This window comes from Carassius gibelio, chromosome B5 (genome assembly GCF_023724105.1).
Source record: "Carassius gibelio isolate Cgi1373 ecotype wild population from Czech Republic chromosome B5, carGib1.2-hapl.c, whole genome shotgun sequence".
NCBI lineage: Eukaryota > Metazoa > Chordata > Actinopteri > Cypriniformes > Cyprinidae > Carassius > Carassius gibelio.
Genome location: NC_068400.1, coordinates 13900586 through 13918165, shown reverse-complemented (window position 1 = coordinate 13918165; position 17580 = coordinate 13900586). Strand labels below are relative to the sequence as shown.

Genomic DNA, 17580 nt, shown 5'->3' with positions numbered 1-17580 from the left:
ATAAGTTGAAAAACATGCAAAAACAACATGAATGGTCTATTTCAATGTAAGAACCGCATATTTAAGTGTATAAAAAGTGACAGATTTGCAGGTATTGTACTAACCAGGTGCAAATTTACAAGTTTCCAAAGACAAGTGATGTTTGCCCACAAACACGGCCAGATTTTCAAAACAGTTCTATATCAAATCTATTCACAAATTCATAGTTCACTATTTTTTTTTTTACATCAACTAATAAAAACTACTTGTAAAAACTTGTTACATAAGCATGAAAAAAGTGTTAATTTTGACACGGAATTTTAATTTAGTTTTAGTCTTAGTCTTTTGACTATAATTCTTTTTAGTTTTAGTCAAGTTTTAGTCATCTGATTTGTTTTAATTTTAGTCTTATTTTAGTCGACTAAAATTGCTTGGTATTTTAGTCGACTAAAATTGCTTGGTATTTTAGTCGACTAAAATTGCTTGGTATTTTAGTCCACTAAAATAAGACTAAAATAGATAGAAAAATAACAGATTTACTAGACAATTTTTTTCAGCTGGTATAGGAAACAAACTTAACCAAAATATATAAAACACAAATTCAACTTTATTTCAACACAACTGTGTCTTTATTTCGATTCAAAAGCTTTTATGCAGCAACAAACACTGTCATGATAATGTAAACAATAACTAGCTGCCAATTGACCATCAATAAAAGAAAAATAACGTTAGGTCCAGGACCTTAAAGCTTACAGCTGAGCTGAACAATAAGTGCATACATTTAAAGTAAATATTTAATAAGTTGGGTGGATAAAAAAAAGTAACAAGATTTTATTAGGTATTCATTTGTCTAGCAATATTGTATGTTTTAAATACTACAATATTGCTAGATTAGTATGTATAATGATAGGATGTGAACATTCACGTTTCACATGACTAATATAGAAATATTTGTGATATTGTCAACAAGTAGAACATTATAAAATATACTAAACATTAGTATTAATCAAATGTATGTATCATAATATTACGTATTAGTATTGTGCTCTCATCTAACTTGAAGAAGGGGCTATTTTACACTACTTTTCAGTTCGTAATATTTAATGCTACAACATCTACGCACTGCAGTCTTCCAATTTTGCTTAGCTCAATAAACAAAAGAACATCGTTGTGAAATAACATTTGAGAAAATGTCCGGGTGGCTCGTCTGTAAATGTCTTTTCAAATTGGTTGTGTTCTTGGCACGAATGAGCGCTCCGTGTGCTTTACACTTTGTTTTGTTTTGTTCGTCGTCAAACGTGAAGTGAGCTGTGGACATTTTGTCGCTCTTTTAGACATCACCTCTTCGAATGCCGACTTCCCGGGAGCTCATTTAAAAACTGAAAACCTTCTTTTGCTCATTCCTCGCATCTCTCCCGTCTGCTGATTTGATTTTCGTCACAGTCTATTTTCGTCTCGTCCTTTATTCGTTGACGATAATGTCAGTCAATTTAGTCATAGTTTTAGTCTCCATCAGTGCCTTCTTTTTTAGTTTTCGTTTCGTTTTCGTCCGCAAAAATATATTCGTGACGAAAATAATGACGAAAATATTTAGTCAACGAAATTAACACTGCATGAAAATACATATTTATTATTCTTCAGACTTGATGGTCAAGTCCACAGCGGTGGTTTTAACTTAATTGCTTAAAAAGCTAAAAGCAGAATTATTTCAAGTTTAAGGTCATTTCAAGTTCATTCAGTTTTAGATGTGCAAGAAAGTTATGACATTTAAATGGTTGGGTTGTAATTAACCAGTTTGTAATTTATAATTTCCATCAGTTTGACCCATTCAAGTAAAAAACCAGGAGGTTCTCATTACATTAAAAACTGATGCACTGCATCTCTGAGAACACAATGAGCTCAAAAGAGCCAAAACATTATCCACAGCTGTCATTTTAGAAATATTTGAACTTTAAACACATTTCATAATATTTGTTTTATCTTTATACAGTTTTGACCAAGTATGAGCAAGAACAAATGATATGCCTTTAGCTGACAACATTAAAAATATGATTTATGTTTTAAAGGTGCCTTTTTACAGTCTCAAGAGGGTGGGAATCATATATGAATAGACAAAATCCAAAAATAACGTTTTCCCCCCCATCAAAGCCACAGAAGAGCCATCTTTGTTTTCACAAAGAACCTATCAGTGAACAGTTCTTAAAATAACCATTTTTACTTTTAACATTTTAACAATCTAAACAATCGTTCCCCACTGTACAGAACCTTTTGTCATGGAAAATACCCATGGATCTTAAAAGGTCCTTTACGGAACAATCAACGCCAATCACGTGATTTGTTACAATGTATCAATAGTGATGACCATAATTTCTGTACCGGGGGAGGGGAAAGGGGCGGGGCCAAACAAGAACAACACCATTACCACAAACTAGAGCGAGAGAGAGAGAGAGAGAGAGAGAGAGAGAGAGACAGCAGAGTGTTCCCTGTGTTTAGTAGTGATGAGTGGAGGTTAAGGACGTCTCTCTCTAAATGAATGTGTCACTCAAAGTGAACATTTAACAGCAAGCAGCAGCAGGATCATTTGGACAGAGACTCCAGCAGGACATGCAGACACATGCTGGGACACACCGAGGGAACTTAAACCACACTTAAAGAACATTTTACACCAGGACACAAAATGAGACTGTCACCCATCGTCCTATGACAAGAAACACGCCGGGGACGGACAACAGGACAGAGGGACAGAATAAGGACAGAAAGGACAGTGGTGGATCTGTGATGACTTTCACTTCCAACCTGCCTGGAGAGAGACTGGAAGGATAAAGCAAAGAAAGAAAGAGTGGGGAACATCAGCACACTATCCTGGTAGGAGCTGTTTGTTTGATTAGAAACACGATGAAGTCAAATGAATCATGTTCTCTGGCTTTCACCTTCATATTGTCATTCCACGAACAAAAATACTCCACAAATTAATAGACTGTCACACAAATCATGCAATGAAAAGATTTCAAAACACAGATTCTATATTTACAGGATTTGCAGAATAGCTTTATTGAAATGTGCATGATTTTGCATGATATTTTGTTACTTCCATTTTTTTTTTTAATGCCTGATTCCAGGTTCTCCAAAATTGGGAAAGCCCTGATATTTAAAGGGCAATTGCATTTACTTATTTAGCAAGCAATGACATTTTTACGTTTTAAGTAAACCTTTTAGACCTTAAATAACTACAACAAAATTAGACTTTAGACACAGGATGGTACTTTTTATTTTCAAGAGCTTATGACATTCCCTTTTATGTTAATCACCCATGAAATCAGTCCAGAATATTTTTTGCATTTGTTGCATCTACAAATTATTCACTACTGATTAAAAGATCTATTGTCTTTGGTACTTGTTTGTCATTCACTCTTAAAATGTTTTTTGACCGTCCCATGAAGAACGTTTAATCTCCAGAGAACATTCCCATTCCATAAAAGGTTCATGGCATCACCGCAAACCCCCACTTTTGAATCTTTATAGTGTTATAGAACATCAAACTGAAATGAAAATCAATTCATCGCACATCATCACAGCAATCCCGTGAGGAGGATGTGTGCCAAAAGACATGCTTTCGGTCTGAAAGTAAATACTATATTTGCATTTTCTAAGTGAATACCAGCACTCACAGGACAGAAAAAGAAAGGTACAGTTATTGAATACTGAAAACGATCCAAGAAAGCCAGAGAAATCAGAGCTGGAGAGAAGCGGAGACCCTGATGACATCAGCGGCTCAAGCAGGCAGTCCAATATGACATCATCACAGCCGGGTTCAAATTCTAATCGGATTTTAAATCCATGAAATCTAAGTCAGATTTTGAATGCATTTTCATGCATGACACTATGGAAGTGATTCTGGCAGTGCCCAATACAGCAAAACAGACCCATGTGCTGTTTTATTGGTGATGACACCAAAACACTGTCTAGAACACTGATCTGTGACTAGATCACAAAACTGAAGAAAAAAAGAGAGCAAAAAGTCCAAGTTCTAAAATGTGTATTAGAACTGTAAATAACATTGTTGTTACTTTGATGCAATGTTTTTTTTCCTAGTTGGGATCATAAATATGGTCATTTTTACATGACGCAAGAGTTAATCATGATGCACAAATAGAGATTTTTAAACGTTAATGTGTTAAATGTGTTAAAAGTTTATACAAAATCAACAACTGTGAACACAGTGCAGAACTGTAAAACAGGGTTGGAAAAATCCTTATTCCCAACAGACAGTGAACAGGTTTCCTGAAGCAATGCCAAGACAATTGCACAAAAAACAAACGCTCTAAAATAAAAGTTTAACACGGTTATGTAATTTTTTAGGAATATATTATTCATCATGCATGTTTGCAGCATTAGGTTACGGACCTTTGCTGAGGGTCTTGTGCAATCTTGTTTATGTTCTGCTTGATTGAAATTTTTCTTTGATGACTCAAGGGTATGAATGTTTGTTTGTGCATCCAGTCCAAACACAAGACACATGATTCAGACATTAAAAATAAGTTAATAAAAAATTAGCATTAAATAATATAGCAAAAAGTGTTAAACAATACTGTCTCAACTATATCTCCTCCCTGCGGCAGTACTATTGTTTTAGAGCTCTCTGTCCAATGCTTACTTCGGAAACAATCCCTGACATGAGTGGGAAGGAGCTCTTCCTTACTAATGAACACAATGAGAAACATGGAGCGCTGAGTCTGTTGCTGTTGGAGACGGTCTGTACACACAACACACCAAACCAGGCACTGCATGCGACCGATTCTCCCAGCTGGGAATTAGAGCATTCCTGTACTGGGGTGTAAATCTGTGACGCAGTCATTCAATGACCAGAGAAAATAGAAAAAACTAAAAGCCCAGTTGACCCTAAAATTGCACCAAATGCATAAAATAAAATGCTATTTTTTAACACTACAGTTAAAAAATGTAAAGGTCAGTAAGATTTTTTTTAAATGATTATTAAGCAAAAAAAAAAAAAAAAAAAAAAAAAAATCTTACTGACCCTTACATTTTTTTAACTGTAGTGTAAAAAAAAATAGCATTTTATTTTATGCATTTTGTGCAACTTTAGGGTGTTTCAAGTACATTAATGTTTCAAAACATTAATATTTCCAATAAATGCTGGTCTTTTATATTTAATTAAATATTTTTATACCCTTGTTAAAAGTCATATCAATTTATAATATTTCTATAACATTTAATTTATGCTCACCAAAAATGCATTTATTCGATCTAAAGTACAGTAAAAAAAGTGAGATATTATTATGATATAAAATAACAGCTTTCTATTTGATTATGTTTTAAAGTGCAATTTATTCCTGTGATGCAAAGCTGTATTTTTTAGCATCATTACTCCAGTCTTCAGTGTCAAATGATCCTCCAATAATCATTCAAATTTGCAGCTCCAGAAACTTTTCTTATTATAAAAGTTCAAAGCAGTTGTGCTGCTTCATATTTTTGGTGGAAACCAATACATTTTTCTCTAAATAAATATTCCTATAGTACAAATCCTTTTATCTCTTCATGTTCCAGCACAAAGACACATCTCAGAGAGCCATGAGTGTCCTCAATCTGAAGCGCTTTCTTCTGGCCCTGCTGACCATCACCCTGTCCAGACCTGACTCTGCTTCGCTTGGGTTCGCAGAGGAGTTTGAAAGCAGAGATGATGTTCTCGAAAGCGAGTTCATGTATGCCAGTCGTCCCAAGCGCTCTGCCGCCCCTTCCAGCGCCTCGGACCCTGACAAATGCTCCTACACCTTCATCGTGCCTCAGCGCAAGAACACGGGCGCCATCTGCGTGAACTCCAAAGAGCCGGAAGCCCTGCTGGAGAACCGCGTGAACAAGCAGGAGCTGGAGCTGCTGAACGGAGAGCTGCACAAGCAGCGGCGGCAGATCGAGACGCTGCAGCAGCTGGTGGAGGTGGACGGCGGCGTGGTCAACGAGGTCAAGCTGCTTCGCAAGGAGTCGCGCAACATGAACGCCCGGGTCACGCAGCTCTACATGCAGCTGCTGCACGAGATCATCCGCAAGAGAGACAATGCGCTGGAGGTTTCTCAGCTGGAGAACCGCGTGCTGAATCACACGTCAGAGATGCAGCAGTTAACCGCACGCTATCGGGATCTGGAGCACAAATATCAGCACCTTGCATCGCTTGCCAGCAATCAAAGCACAATCATAGTGCAGCTAGAAGAGCAATGCAGGAGAGGAGGCTTTGTTGGTGTTGGTGGACGTGGTGCTGGTGTTGGTCTTGGTGCTGGTGGAGGAGGAGGTGGTGTTGTACGCCAAACACAACCTTACCAGCCACCTGCAATCCTCCCACAGCCTCCACAACATCGCCAGCCACCTCCGCCTCCGGTGCACCATACCCCCGTCAGGCCTTTCCACCCGCCGACCTACACCCGAAACAACAACCAGATCACCAATGAAATCCAGAGCGACCAGAACGTCAAAGCAATGCCACCGGCTTTACCGACGGTGCCTCCAGAAACACACAGCTCCTCGACAGATAAACCCTCAGGTGAGTCTCTTCACCGTTTACTCACCCTCATGTTGTCCCAAACCATTACGACTTTGCATAGTCTTCCAAACATCAGATATATTAAAATATTAACAACCATTGTGCATCATCATGGTTGAAAATAGTCCTTAGAGGACAAAAATGTCTATGTTATAAAACAGTGATAAAATATTCAAAAATATCAATTTTTTTACGAACATCAGTTCTGAACATATATATCTATCCATCTATTTTTTTTCCTTAAGGCCCCCAAGAGTGAAATATTAAAACTACAGTAAAAATACACAAAAATAATTATTTTGCATTAGCGCAGACATGATGATCAAAACAAAAAGTCCCTAAGAATGCACAAGGGTTAATGAAACCTAATAGCTTTTCTTTCACTTGACTGAAGATCCAGACATCCAAAACTTTAAGGCATCATAAAACAAATCAGAGATGTGTAATCCAAGACTTGTGACGAGATACGATCGCTTCATATGATGAAAAGATTTACTTGAAGGTTTTATATAAACACACATATGCAGAGAGCATCCCATATGGTAAACATGGAAACCTAAACAGGCGTGCCCAAATAAAACTAAATTAAAAACTCTTCATCATATAAAGTGATTATCTCTGTGTTTTGAAGATTATCCAAAATCTTATGGGTTTGGAATGACATGACGGTGGTAAATGATGAAAATGTTCATTTTTCAGTGAACTATCCTTTTAAAATCATGTAATAAAACAAAACCATATGAATTTCTTTCTTATGTGGAACATAAAAAATATATTTATATATATATATATATATTTTTGTCCAGTGAGGTTCAATGCAGTTTTGGACTGGATTTCATTATATGGACAAAAAATATTTTTATTGAAATATCTTCAGAAATGACACAAAGGGCACAAAAATGATGACAGAATATTAATTTTTAGATGAACCCATCCCTCTAAATCAGCGTCATCACTGACTGGTTTATATAAAGACAAAGTATGAAGATACACATTGAGTTGCATCCATTGCAATTTCAAAACAGTGGTATCGTTTGATGATGCATATACAAGCGCCCGTCAAAAGTACACCACGCACCTTCTGCAAAACATTATGTACACGCAACAGGATCAGGGTGAGTAACGAGAAACATTTAAACACGGCACAGCCAGCGATCTTCCTTTTCTTCCAGTGTTTCAGCAGATTTACAAGGTTAATTGTCTTTTGCACACAGAGTATGATAAATAAGTATGGATACGCCTAAATGGTTTGGTTACATCAGTGCTTCCAAAGAAAACAGCCTAAAAGTTCAGCCACGCAGGCCACACGTGGATTTCCCTGCTGTTGATCACTCGGAGCTTGGCCTGCGTCCCATTACAACAAAACAATTTGGCAACACATCCTCTGAACCAAGAGTGCACATTAATCTCGGGAGGAAAACCCTCAAACACATGAAGCACTTTGAAGTCCTTAAACGGGGGATTCCAGACACCATTCAGCAGAGAATCTGTGGTTTGACGGAAGGGTGTTGTTTAAGTGTTGTTTACTATTCTGCTATATGGACATTTCTTTGTGATAACTGGTGATTGCTTTAAATGCGGCTGTATATGAAATGCAGTAATGACAGGTTGACGGTACATGGTTGAGATCAATTCTCACTTTCCTGAAATCTCCCTCATAATATCACCAAAACACACATGCATCGTATATTATTAAAGCAGGTTAGAGTTAAAACATGGGATAAAAAAGTGATTCACAATTCTAAGAAAAAAAGTCAAAAACTATTGAGATTCTCTACTATATCCACTGCAGTCCTCTGTAAATCCATCTGGTCTCCCTGTTGTCTTTATAACATGCCCTTAAATCACGCCTCTGCAAGTTATTAGCAAGATTTTTGCCCACTACAAACACTTGCAGCTTGCTAAAATGCTCTGTTTAAACAAGTATAATGCATCAGCTGACGACACAGTTCTAATAAACATCCCACACTGCATCAGTAACACAACTTACTACTTGCTACTTTATCATATGCACAGCACATTAAGTCTTAGTTTCTACATGCAACAGATGAATTATGCCATTTACAAATGCAAACAAATATTTTATATAATGATACGCAAAATATACATTACAAAATACCTTTGTTCCTTTTTTTTTTTTAGTCGCTTTGGAAAAAAAACAGGAGCTAAATACATATGTAAAACATTTGTCATTTATCAGATGCTGCAGCATAGAGATGATGAACAATCATCTAAAACCTTTTACAGAACACAGAAGGCGCTCTCAGAAAGAGAATCAGATTTCAGAAGAGACTGTGAGTAGCTCTTACTCATGAGATGAGACGGCTCTTGCTCATTAATAGTCTGGAAAATGATCTGGTCACAAGCAGACTGATTCCAGTCGTACCCTTAGGAGATCCTAATGCTTGATTATTCAGCAGCAGAGAGCAAAGAAAAAGCTAATCTGAATTGAAATGTCAAAAACAGCAGTCACTGAAAAGGCCGAGACTAATGAGAACAAAAACTGTAATGAATCAAATTCGACTGAAGAAATTCCATTGTATTTTTCTATTAAATTTTGAGGGAGAATCAACAAGCATGACAAAAGGTGAAACTTCAATCAACGTTCTCTGAAAGCGGCTGATTTATGCATGAACGTCTCACTATAATCTGCTGAGGAGTTTGTTTCTTCATCAGATTTGGAGAAATTTAGCATTACATCACTCGCTCACCAATGGATCCTCTGCAGTGAATGGGTGCCATCAGAGAGGCCAAACATCAGATAAAAAAATCACAATAATCCACAAGCACTCTCCATTATAATCCATCAGTTAATGTATTGTGAAGCCAAAAGCTGCATGTTAGTGAGAAATAAACCCATCATTAAGACACAGAACTTTAAATCATCGCTGCCAGCTAAAATATGAGTCCTCTATCTATAATACTGCTGCGTCTGAATCAGGAGAGAAATCTGCACAGAGCAAGCACAGTTTACAAGTCAAAAAAGCTCTAAACAAATATGTGTTTGTGGATTCTGATGTGAAAGACAACAGGGGGAGGGACTTTTATACTGGAGGTAGAATTATTATGAATTATGGACTCATATTTTTTAAAGCGACATGTTAAAGTTCAAATGTTTACATTTATTTCTAACTAACACACAGCTTTTGGCTTTACACGATGTTAACTGATGGACTGGAGTGGTGTAGATTTCTTGTGGATTATTGTGATGTCTTTATCAGCTGTTTGGACTCATTCTGACGGCACCCATTCACTGCAAAGAATGCACTGCTGAGTAAGTGATGCAATGCTACATTACTCCAAATCGGATGAAACAAACTCATCTACTTCTTGAACACATTTGGATGAACTATTCCTTTAATCCAGTTCAACAGGTTTTTCACAGCTGCTTGTTTTTGTATAAATCATCCTGGCAATGCAGCTCACTCACTATCAGATGTCCTGCAATGCATCCATGGCAGACAAAACAAGCCTCTTTCGTGTAAATCTGAATGCAATCGGTGTCTGTTTTGTAAGAGGTACCAAATGTTGCGGTCTTACTTCAACAGATGCCCTCATCCAAACATCTTCCACCAAATTCATTAGCTTTCAAACGGAAACAAACAAAAAAAAAAGTGTTTAACATTCCGACTTCTGACAGAAAGCCCCCGGAGAGGCCAGACAACATGGAAACAATAACCTGAAGGATCCCGTCTGAGAACAGAGGTGTGATTTGGCTCCAAGACCGAAGCTTGTTTGCAAACTCATTAGTCTCCTTTACAGGGATGCTGGAGGCAGGATGGGTTCAGTCAGTAGCAGAGCCAGCGTCATCATTTTCTAGATGATTTTCCATCTCCTTAGGGCAGTCGGTATGTTGCCCAAAAAGGTGTGGAGAACATGCAGCCATAATGAAAACAGCATTGCCTCAAATGTTCTGCTGGAAACTACTGAGTCCAAATGAGAAAACAACATCTCCGCTACAATGGTTGCATAAGTGCATGGCATAACCGTATGAGGTCAGTGAGGACAAAAACTGCATGACAAACTTATTTTACAGGCTCAATATGTTGAGTTAATTTGACCTATGAAACACTACAATCCGATAGTCATGACACAGTTGGGACGCATCAAATTCAATGGAGCTCTTGGAGGTCCTGACCAGGCATTGATCATCAATAAGTGACTCTCTTTCGCAATTCTGTTTTCTTAGAAAAGCAAACCTAATCATCGGTCCTAAAAAACAGCTGGATTCATGGCTAGCGATGCTCCTATACAGAATAATCTAAAGCGGTTATAAACCACATCTAGGCTGCTTTTGACATTAAATTCAAGAGATGCTGTAGAGAAAACCATGACTTAAATATCGCATGTGTTTGCTTTCCAAAACAGGGCCGTTCAAAGACTGTTTACAGGCTCTAGAGGAAGGACACGCCAACAGCGGCATGTTTCTGGTGAAGCCGGAAAACACCAACAAACTGATGCAGGTCTGGTGTGACCAGAGACACGACCCCGGCGGCTGGACCGTCATACAGCGACGCATGGACGGATCGGTCAACTTCTTCAGAAACTGGGAGACGTATAAGGTCAGAAAGAAGTTTATATTCAGATCCAGTGTAACATGTTTTCTTGGTTCAGCACAAATTAAGCTCCAAGTCAAGTCACATGTATTTACATAATGCTTTATATGATACAGATTGTTTCAAAGCAGTTTCAGATGATTAAACTGGAAAACAAGAGGGTTAATGTTGCAAAGTTCTTCAATTATAAACGATCTTTAGCTGTAAAGCAGTTCGAAAAACAATAGCTGCAATTATTCAGCTCAGTTTATAGTTCAATGTTGACTCAGTTAAGCAAAGTGCAAAGTTTGCATAACTTCTTTAGTTCTTGAGAACTTAACTTAGTTCTTATGAAGCAAGTTTACAGTCATTCAACTATAAAGAAGCTCTACAGCTCGATTAATTTCGGTGTTGATTCAATTCTAACATTTTGTTGATTTCCATACAAAATAATGTCAAAATATCCCTTAGCATTAACAACAACCAAATGACGAGAAAAAAAAGGTCTAGAAAAAAATTTGGAAATTTGAAAACGGAAATAATAATTTTTAAAGCTGATAACCTGAAGTAGTATTTTTGTAAAACATACTGTAATAATCTTTTTTACAACTTCAAAAAAACAAAACAAAACACATTTTTACAGTGTTATAAACAGGGGTGTGACAAGATCTCACAATATTAAAACGTGACAATATTTCTTGAATACTGAAAATATGTATGGTGATTTGATAAAATAGTCCATTAATCGCGAAGTTACTATTTGGTTAAATTTGAGTCATTTTAGTACATTTCGCAAACGAAATAGCTCCAAATCGAACTGCTGTGCATCTCCGAACAATTCACTTTACGAAACCAATCTGCAGATCTGAACGAAGAACTGAAGTGACATTCATTTCAAGATGATGTCGAAACATTTCAAAATGCAACTGCATTGTTTTGCAGTTTGTAATTTTTTTTTTTTTAAAGTGTAAAATCTCCTCTTGTTCTTGTGAACCCAGTGGTTTTGTCTCTTGAGCTAAGTGTATCATCACGCCCCTAGTGTAGGTCTATGAGGGAATGTATCCTGCAAATGAAGATGCTGTTATCATGTAAAAGTACGTCACCACTTAGCACTGATAAAACTCTATGCAACGCTTCAGATCTCAATCATTGGATAACAGCAGGAACTCCCCTCGAACTTCCCTTAGTCACAGTTAGTTAAAAGTAATGAGAGACACATTGTCCTGAAACCATGCCATGCGTGCATTCAGAGACTTCCATGACAAAATGTCTTAACCAGTCAGCCTCACAGCAAACTGCAGCTTTTAGTATTTTCTGAAATCATCCAGAACGTCACTTTCAAACGTCAAAGAAATTTGGTTATGCAAGATGGGTAAGGTTTTCAAACAAGGGCCAGGGTTTTCCACAAAAACACTGTCTGATGGAAACACCGTTGACGTCATCGGTGCCCAGAACTGAAATCAGGACCAGAAGAGCCAATGTGAAGGGAAATGTCCCAATGACATTATAAATCCGGAAAGCACATAAATTACAATTTTGAAATGCATTTCATTTAAATTCCATCAAATAAAAAAATAATATATATATAAAAAATAATATAAAATAATATAAATTCTATAAAGGTTGTAATGAACATCTGTTAAAAGAATAAAATTCCTTTGACATTAATGATCTCAACATGCCATGCCACTTTTGAATTTGAATGCAAAATTAAATGTTGCATAAAGATTCTTTAAAATTACTTCATTGTGTTGCATGGAAAAAACTAACCACATTTAGGTTTGAAATGACTTGTGGCTGGGAGGAAATAATGACAGAATTGTATTGTCTGGTTGAACTATTTGTTTAAACAATGAGCAACACAACAGCCATCTGGAGTGAAAGTCTTAGCTGGTGATTTATCACATGCATTAGTAAGCTGTGTTCACGTCTCCTCACGATACACTAGGTGTTCAGCTGGCTTGTCTCTGACATAACGTGTCATTTCTGTCTGCCATCAGCTAGTTACATGCAGTATGTTCTCAGGTGTTTTAGATGCTGCGGTCAGACCTGCTTCCTCTGAATGAATAATGACTCCTAATGCTGAGACGGCTAAATACAAACACGTGTGTACGATATTACTGGAGTTCTGGCAGGATTCAAGATATGACAAAGAGTGTATAAAACAAGAACGAGCATGACCATTTAAGAAAAAAAACTCGCTAAAATAAATGTATTTTGAGAGAGCTACACATAACAATAGAAAAAAAAAATACAGGAAATATGTCAGAGGTAATACATGCATCACAAATTTCTTCAGCTATATTTTGTGTTGTAAATAAATTAGTGCAGTCAAAGGAATAATCGTGATTAATCGCATCCAAAATAAAAAAAAATTGTTTACAAGTATGTGTGTGTGTGTTTTGTTTTTATTGTATTTATTGTGCATTTAAATACACACACATGCATGTATATATTTAATAAAAATGTTATATTTATATATTAAATATATTTATAAAATAAATTATAGCAATATAAATATAGGCATCTAAATACCTGCAACTTTTTCGTATGCGATTAATCGCAATTAATCATTTGACAGGACTAAAAATATCTCATATTTTATAAATATATATAAAAACAAGACAACAGTGATTTAGAATTATGTTTAAGGAGGTAACATTATATCCTACAATCTTAAAGCTTTTCACTGCAGTGGAAATCATGCATCAGATGGTTAAATAATTGTACAATATATATATATATATATATATAGTATTATTTTGAGCTGGAAGTGTTTGATTAACAATCTCTTTTTGTCTTTTCTTAGCAAGGATTTGGGAACATTGATGGTGAATACTGGCTTGGTTTGGAGAACATCTACTGGCTGACCAATCAGGGCAACTATAAGCTGCTGGTGACGCTGGAGGACTGGTCAGGGAGGAAGACGTTTGCAGAATACGCCAGTTTCCGACTGGAGACGGAGGCGGATTTCTACAGGCTGCGGGTGGGCCGTTACCATGGAAACGCCGGGGATTCACTCACCTGGCACAATGGGAAACAGTTCACGACGCTGGACAGAGATCACGACGTATACACAGGTATCAAACAAGCACTGATCGAGCACCACAACCGATTGCTTTACACAGGCTTACTGTCCAATAGGGGATTTAAAATTGCATTGTTGAGCTCGCATTATTATTGCATTATCGGTTCCATTATCGGTTCCATCATCCCAAAATCAAAGGATTTTTTTTTTGTTTTTAAGTGTTTGGGTTAAATAATGTCTGTGGTTAACACAATTTTCACATTTTATTCTACAACATAAAATACATCAGTAACAGAGTTATTATGCACTGTTTTAAAAAAAAAAAATAATCTTTAAGTGTTTGTGTTGCTTTAAAATAAAAAAAAGTCAACTCAAATGTCCAAGTTGTCACTTAGTACAATTTAATGTTTAAGTTTTAATGCAACAATATTTTAGTCGCATTGTTGAAAATAATTGCAAATCAAACTTTACAATTTTAAATAAAGATTGACAGTGTTGTCGGAAACTTACCAATGGTGACATTGAAGACATGTGAACATGATGTAGTTTGTTTAATAGCCTACGTTCAGCTATACACTTTTGGCGATTTTATTAACTTTAGGCTTCAATATTCATGGTGGGTTCATTTGTAACGATTATCAAACTTTTATTTATTATTTTCTGCCTTATTCCAAAAGCCAGTGAAAAATAGTGCAAGTAGAGAGTTCACACTGAAAGTTCCAAAAAGAAAAAGTGCACTTAAAATACCCTGATGATGCAGTTAATTAACCGAAAAAATGAAGTGTGGAATGTTGGATGCTTTATGCACTCAAAAGTTGCAGATTTAATTATATAGTGGAGGGGGCGGGGCTATCAGACTACACTACGCGGTTGAGCACACTTGAGCCATTTGAAATGCAACTAAAGTTCACTTACTCAAAAACCTAATTTCCTCTCATACAGGAAACTGTGCCCACTATCAGAAGGGTGGCTGGTGGTACAACGCTTGCGCCCACTCCAACCTGAACGGCGTGTGGTACCGCGGAGGCCATTACCGCAGCCGATACCAGGATGGAGTTTACTGGGCCGAGTTCCGCGGAGGATCGTATTCCTTGAAGAAGGTCACTATGATGATCCGACCGAATCCCAACACTTTCCATTAGAATACCACGTGAAGAAAAACGCAAGTCTAATGCATCATAACTGTAAAAAGTGCAATGTTAATGTTTTTTTTTTTTGTTGTTAATTATTGATTGTTTACTTTGTTACAAATTCATAATATGCAGTCAAACATATACAAATCCAGAAATAAGAAAGTGCAATGACTTCATGAAGGAGACACACAACTCACGTCGTCTTGGGAATCTTCCCAATGGTGTCCCAGTTCTGTGGACACTGAAGATCAAGTGAAAATATCAGAAAAACCTCAGTCTACAAACCTGGCAACTCAGGTTCCACATGATTTGTAATCTGAACAACATCATGTGCATCCTTACAAGTGTACTTCCAATGGTCTGTATGTTTATACGACCTGATCTTAACAGGCATCCAGTCAACTTGTTCTCACTGTAAGAAGTCTAACCTTGAAGAACTGTAATTTTAAGTTTACATTAGTGCTAAAGAACATGACCTGTTATGTACTAACTGAGGCATTTTACCCCTTTCTATTGACTTCCAATACAGGATACGCTACAATTGTGCCCAGGATTTATGGACATCTAAAACTTTTTTCCTTCTGTCATAATTTAGAGGTTAATGTAGCCTAGTCATTGTCTATGCACCTATTTACTAGATATATGTAGCTTAGGAGACTTGAATTGGTACAGTACATTGCAATTGTGCCTTGAAGTGGACTACATAGGATTTTTCATGCAAAAAAATACATTCCTGTTGCCATTCAGAGGTAAATCTAGCCTAGTCAGTGTGTATGCATCTATTTTCTTACTCATTTGTAATTGAAAATGCCTGATTGGGTTCAATGAACACATTTAAACCACAAAAGCAAAGCCTCTGCAAAAATCACAAATGCAAAGCATGTCTGTCTGGTATATTATTGTTTTAGTGCAACAATGTGCTCTGCATTCATATGTCCATGAATGATTTCACTCTGGTCCTTTAGACTGAGTGCCGTTTTGAAACAATTTGTATATAGAAACTGTTATTGAGTGTTTTTATGCAAAGTGTTGTGTACTTACAGAATGTTCCAATAAATTATGTACAGCTACGACAAAGTAAAGAAGATTTCTTTTGTTTCAGCTGCAAAAAACACACAAGTGTTGCCCTATAGACTACAATACATTATAAAGACAAAAGACCGATAGTGATGGGAAGTTCGGATCATTTTACTGACTTGGAAATCTTCTGAAATCTCGTTCAGCAAAATGAACAAATCTTTTTTCGGAGTAATTTCGTTCATTTTATCAAATATAATTAAAATCTTATGTGTTACTTCCCTATCATGTCTACTAGTAGCCTACTTACGCAAACGTTGATCACACGTTATTATTGAGTTATTATTATCATCATCACCATTATTAGAATGATTTACTCTTAAAGTTACTGTGTTTCTGGTCTCAAATTGTAGCTTTTAACTTCTTATAGTTTATAAATGTGTGAATTTCTGTCATGATGGCTATTTTCCATACACTGAATCTTGCAACAAAGGTAATAAAGAGTTGGTTATTATTATTATTATTATTATTATTGAGTCTCTTTCTGGCTCAGACTGCATTGACTGACTACTTGACTAATTCCAGTACTCCATCACTCCAAGACGACTCGTTCTTCCCGAGTCACAGTAAAGATTTGTTCAAAATGATTGTTCAAGAACGACCCATCACTTACATAAAGACTGAGCTCGAACCTCTATGTTTTCACTTGTACAAGCAACTCAAGGCTCTAAAGGGTCTTACGGGAAACTCTGAGCGCGAGAGAACAGACCCAAACCTTTGCTGCTCAAACATCAATCATTATAAATGAAAACGGTGTCATTAACATTAGTTTCCAATCGAGGAAAGCCTTGTAAATGACTGGAAAATATATTAAAGTCAAGCATGAGATGAAATTGGCATTTGCAAGCCGTTTTTATTTCTGAAATGTAAAGCATTTCCAATCTGAAATTTGAGGAAAAACAGAACAGTGAAAGTGATTTTATTAATCAGATATAAACTGAATTGTAAAAAGTACTGGTGATCAGAGGGGAAAGTCCTTACAATCACATGCACTGTTGAATCAAGATCAGGAACATAATTTAATAGAAAATGTACTCAATTTAAATTACTTCCAGAATGTAGATGAGTTTGTTTTTCATCAGATTAAGACAAATTTAGCATTTCATCACTTGCTCACCAGCGAATCCTCTACAGTGAATGGGTGCCGTCAGAATTATATTTTTCTTCAATGAAAACATGGTCTCATCTCAATCAGGGGATAAATACGCACATTACCATTTAAATGTGAAAACATTACAAAACATGTGTACTGTTTGGCTTAATTCATCCTTCTGACGG

General features: G+C 36.5%; 2 protein-coding genes across 5 annotated transcripts in view; one reads left to right on the top strand and one right to left on the bottom strand.

Moving 5' to 3' along the window:
* LOC127957723 (ras-specific guanine nucleotide-releasing factor RalGPS1) overlaps nucleotides 1–17580 on the bottom strand; it is a 128120-nt gene that overhangs the window by 57034 nt on the left and 53506 nt on the right. The gene's annotated exons all lie outside the window — the stretch shown is intronic.
* LOC127957725 (angiopoietin-related protein 2-like) lies at nucleotides 2458–16296 on the top strand. Its single transcript, XM_052556371.1, has 5 exons — nucleotides 2458–2844; nucleotides 5545–6529; nucleotides 10898–11091; nucleotides 13874–14144; nucleotides 15035–16296. Exons 2-5 carry the CDS (start codon nucleotides 5569–5571, stop codon nucleotides 15232–15234), a joined length of 1626 nt encoding a protein of 541 aa, XP_052412331.1. The 5' UTR covers nucleotides 2458–2844; nucleotides 5545–5568; the 3' UTR covers nucleotides 15235–16296.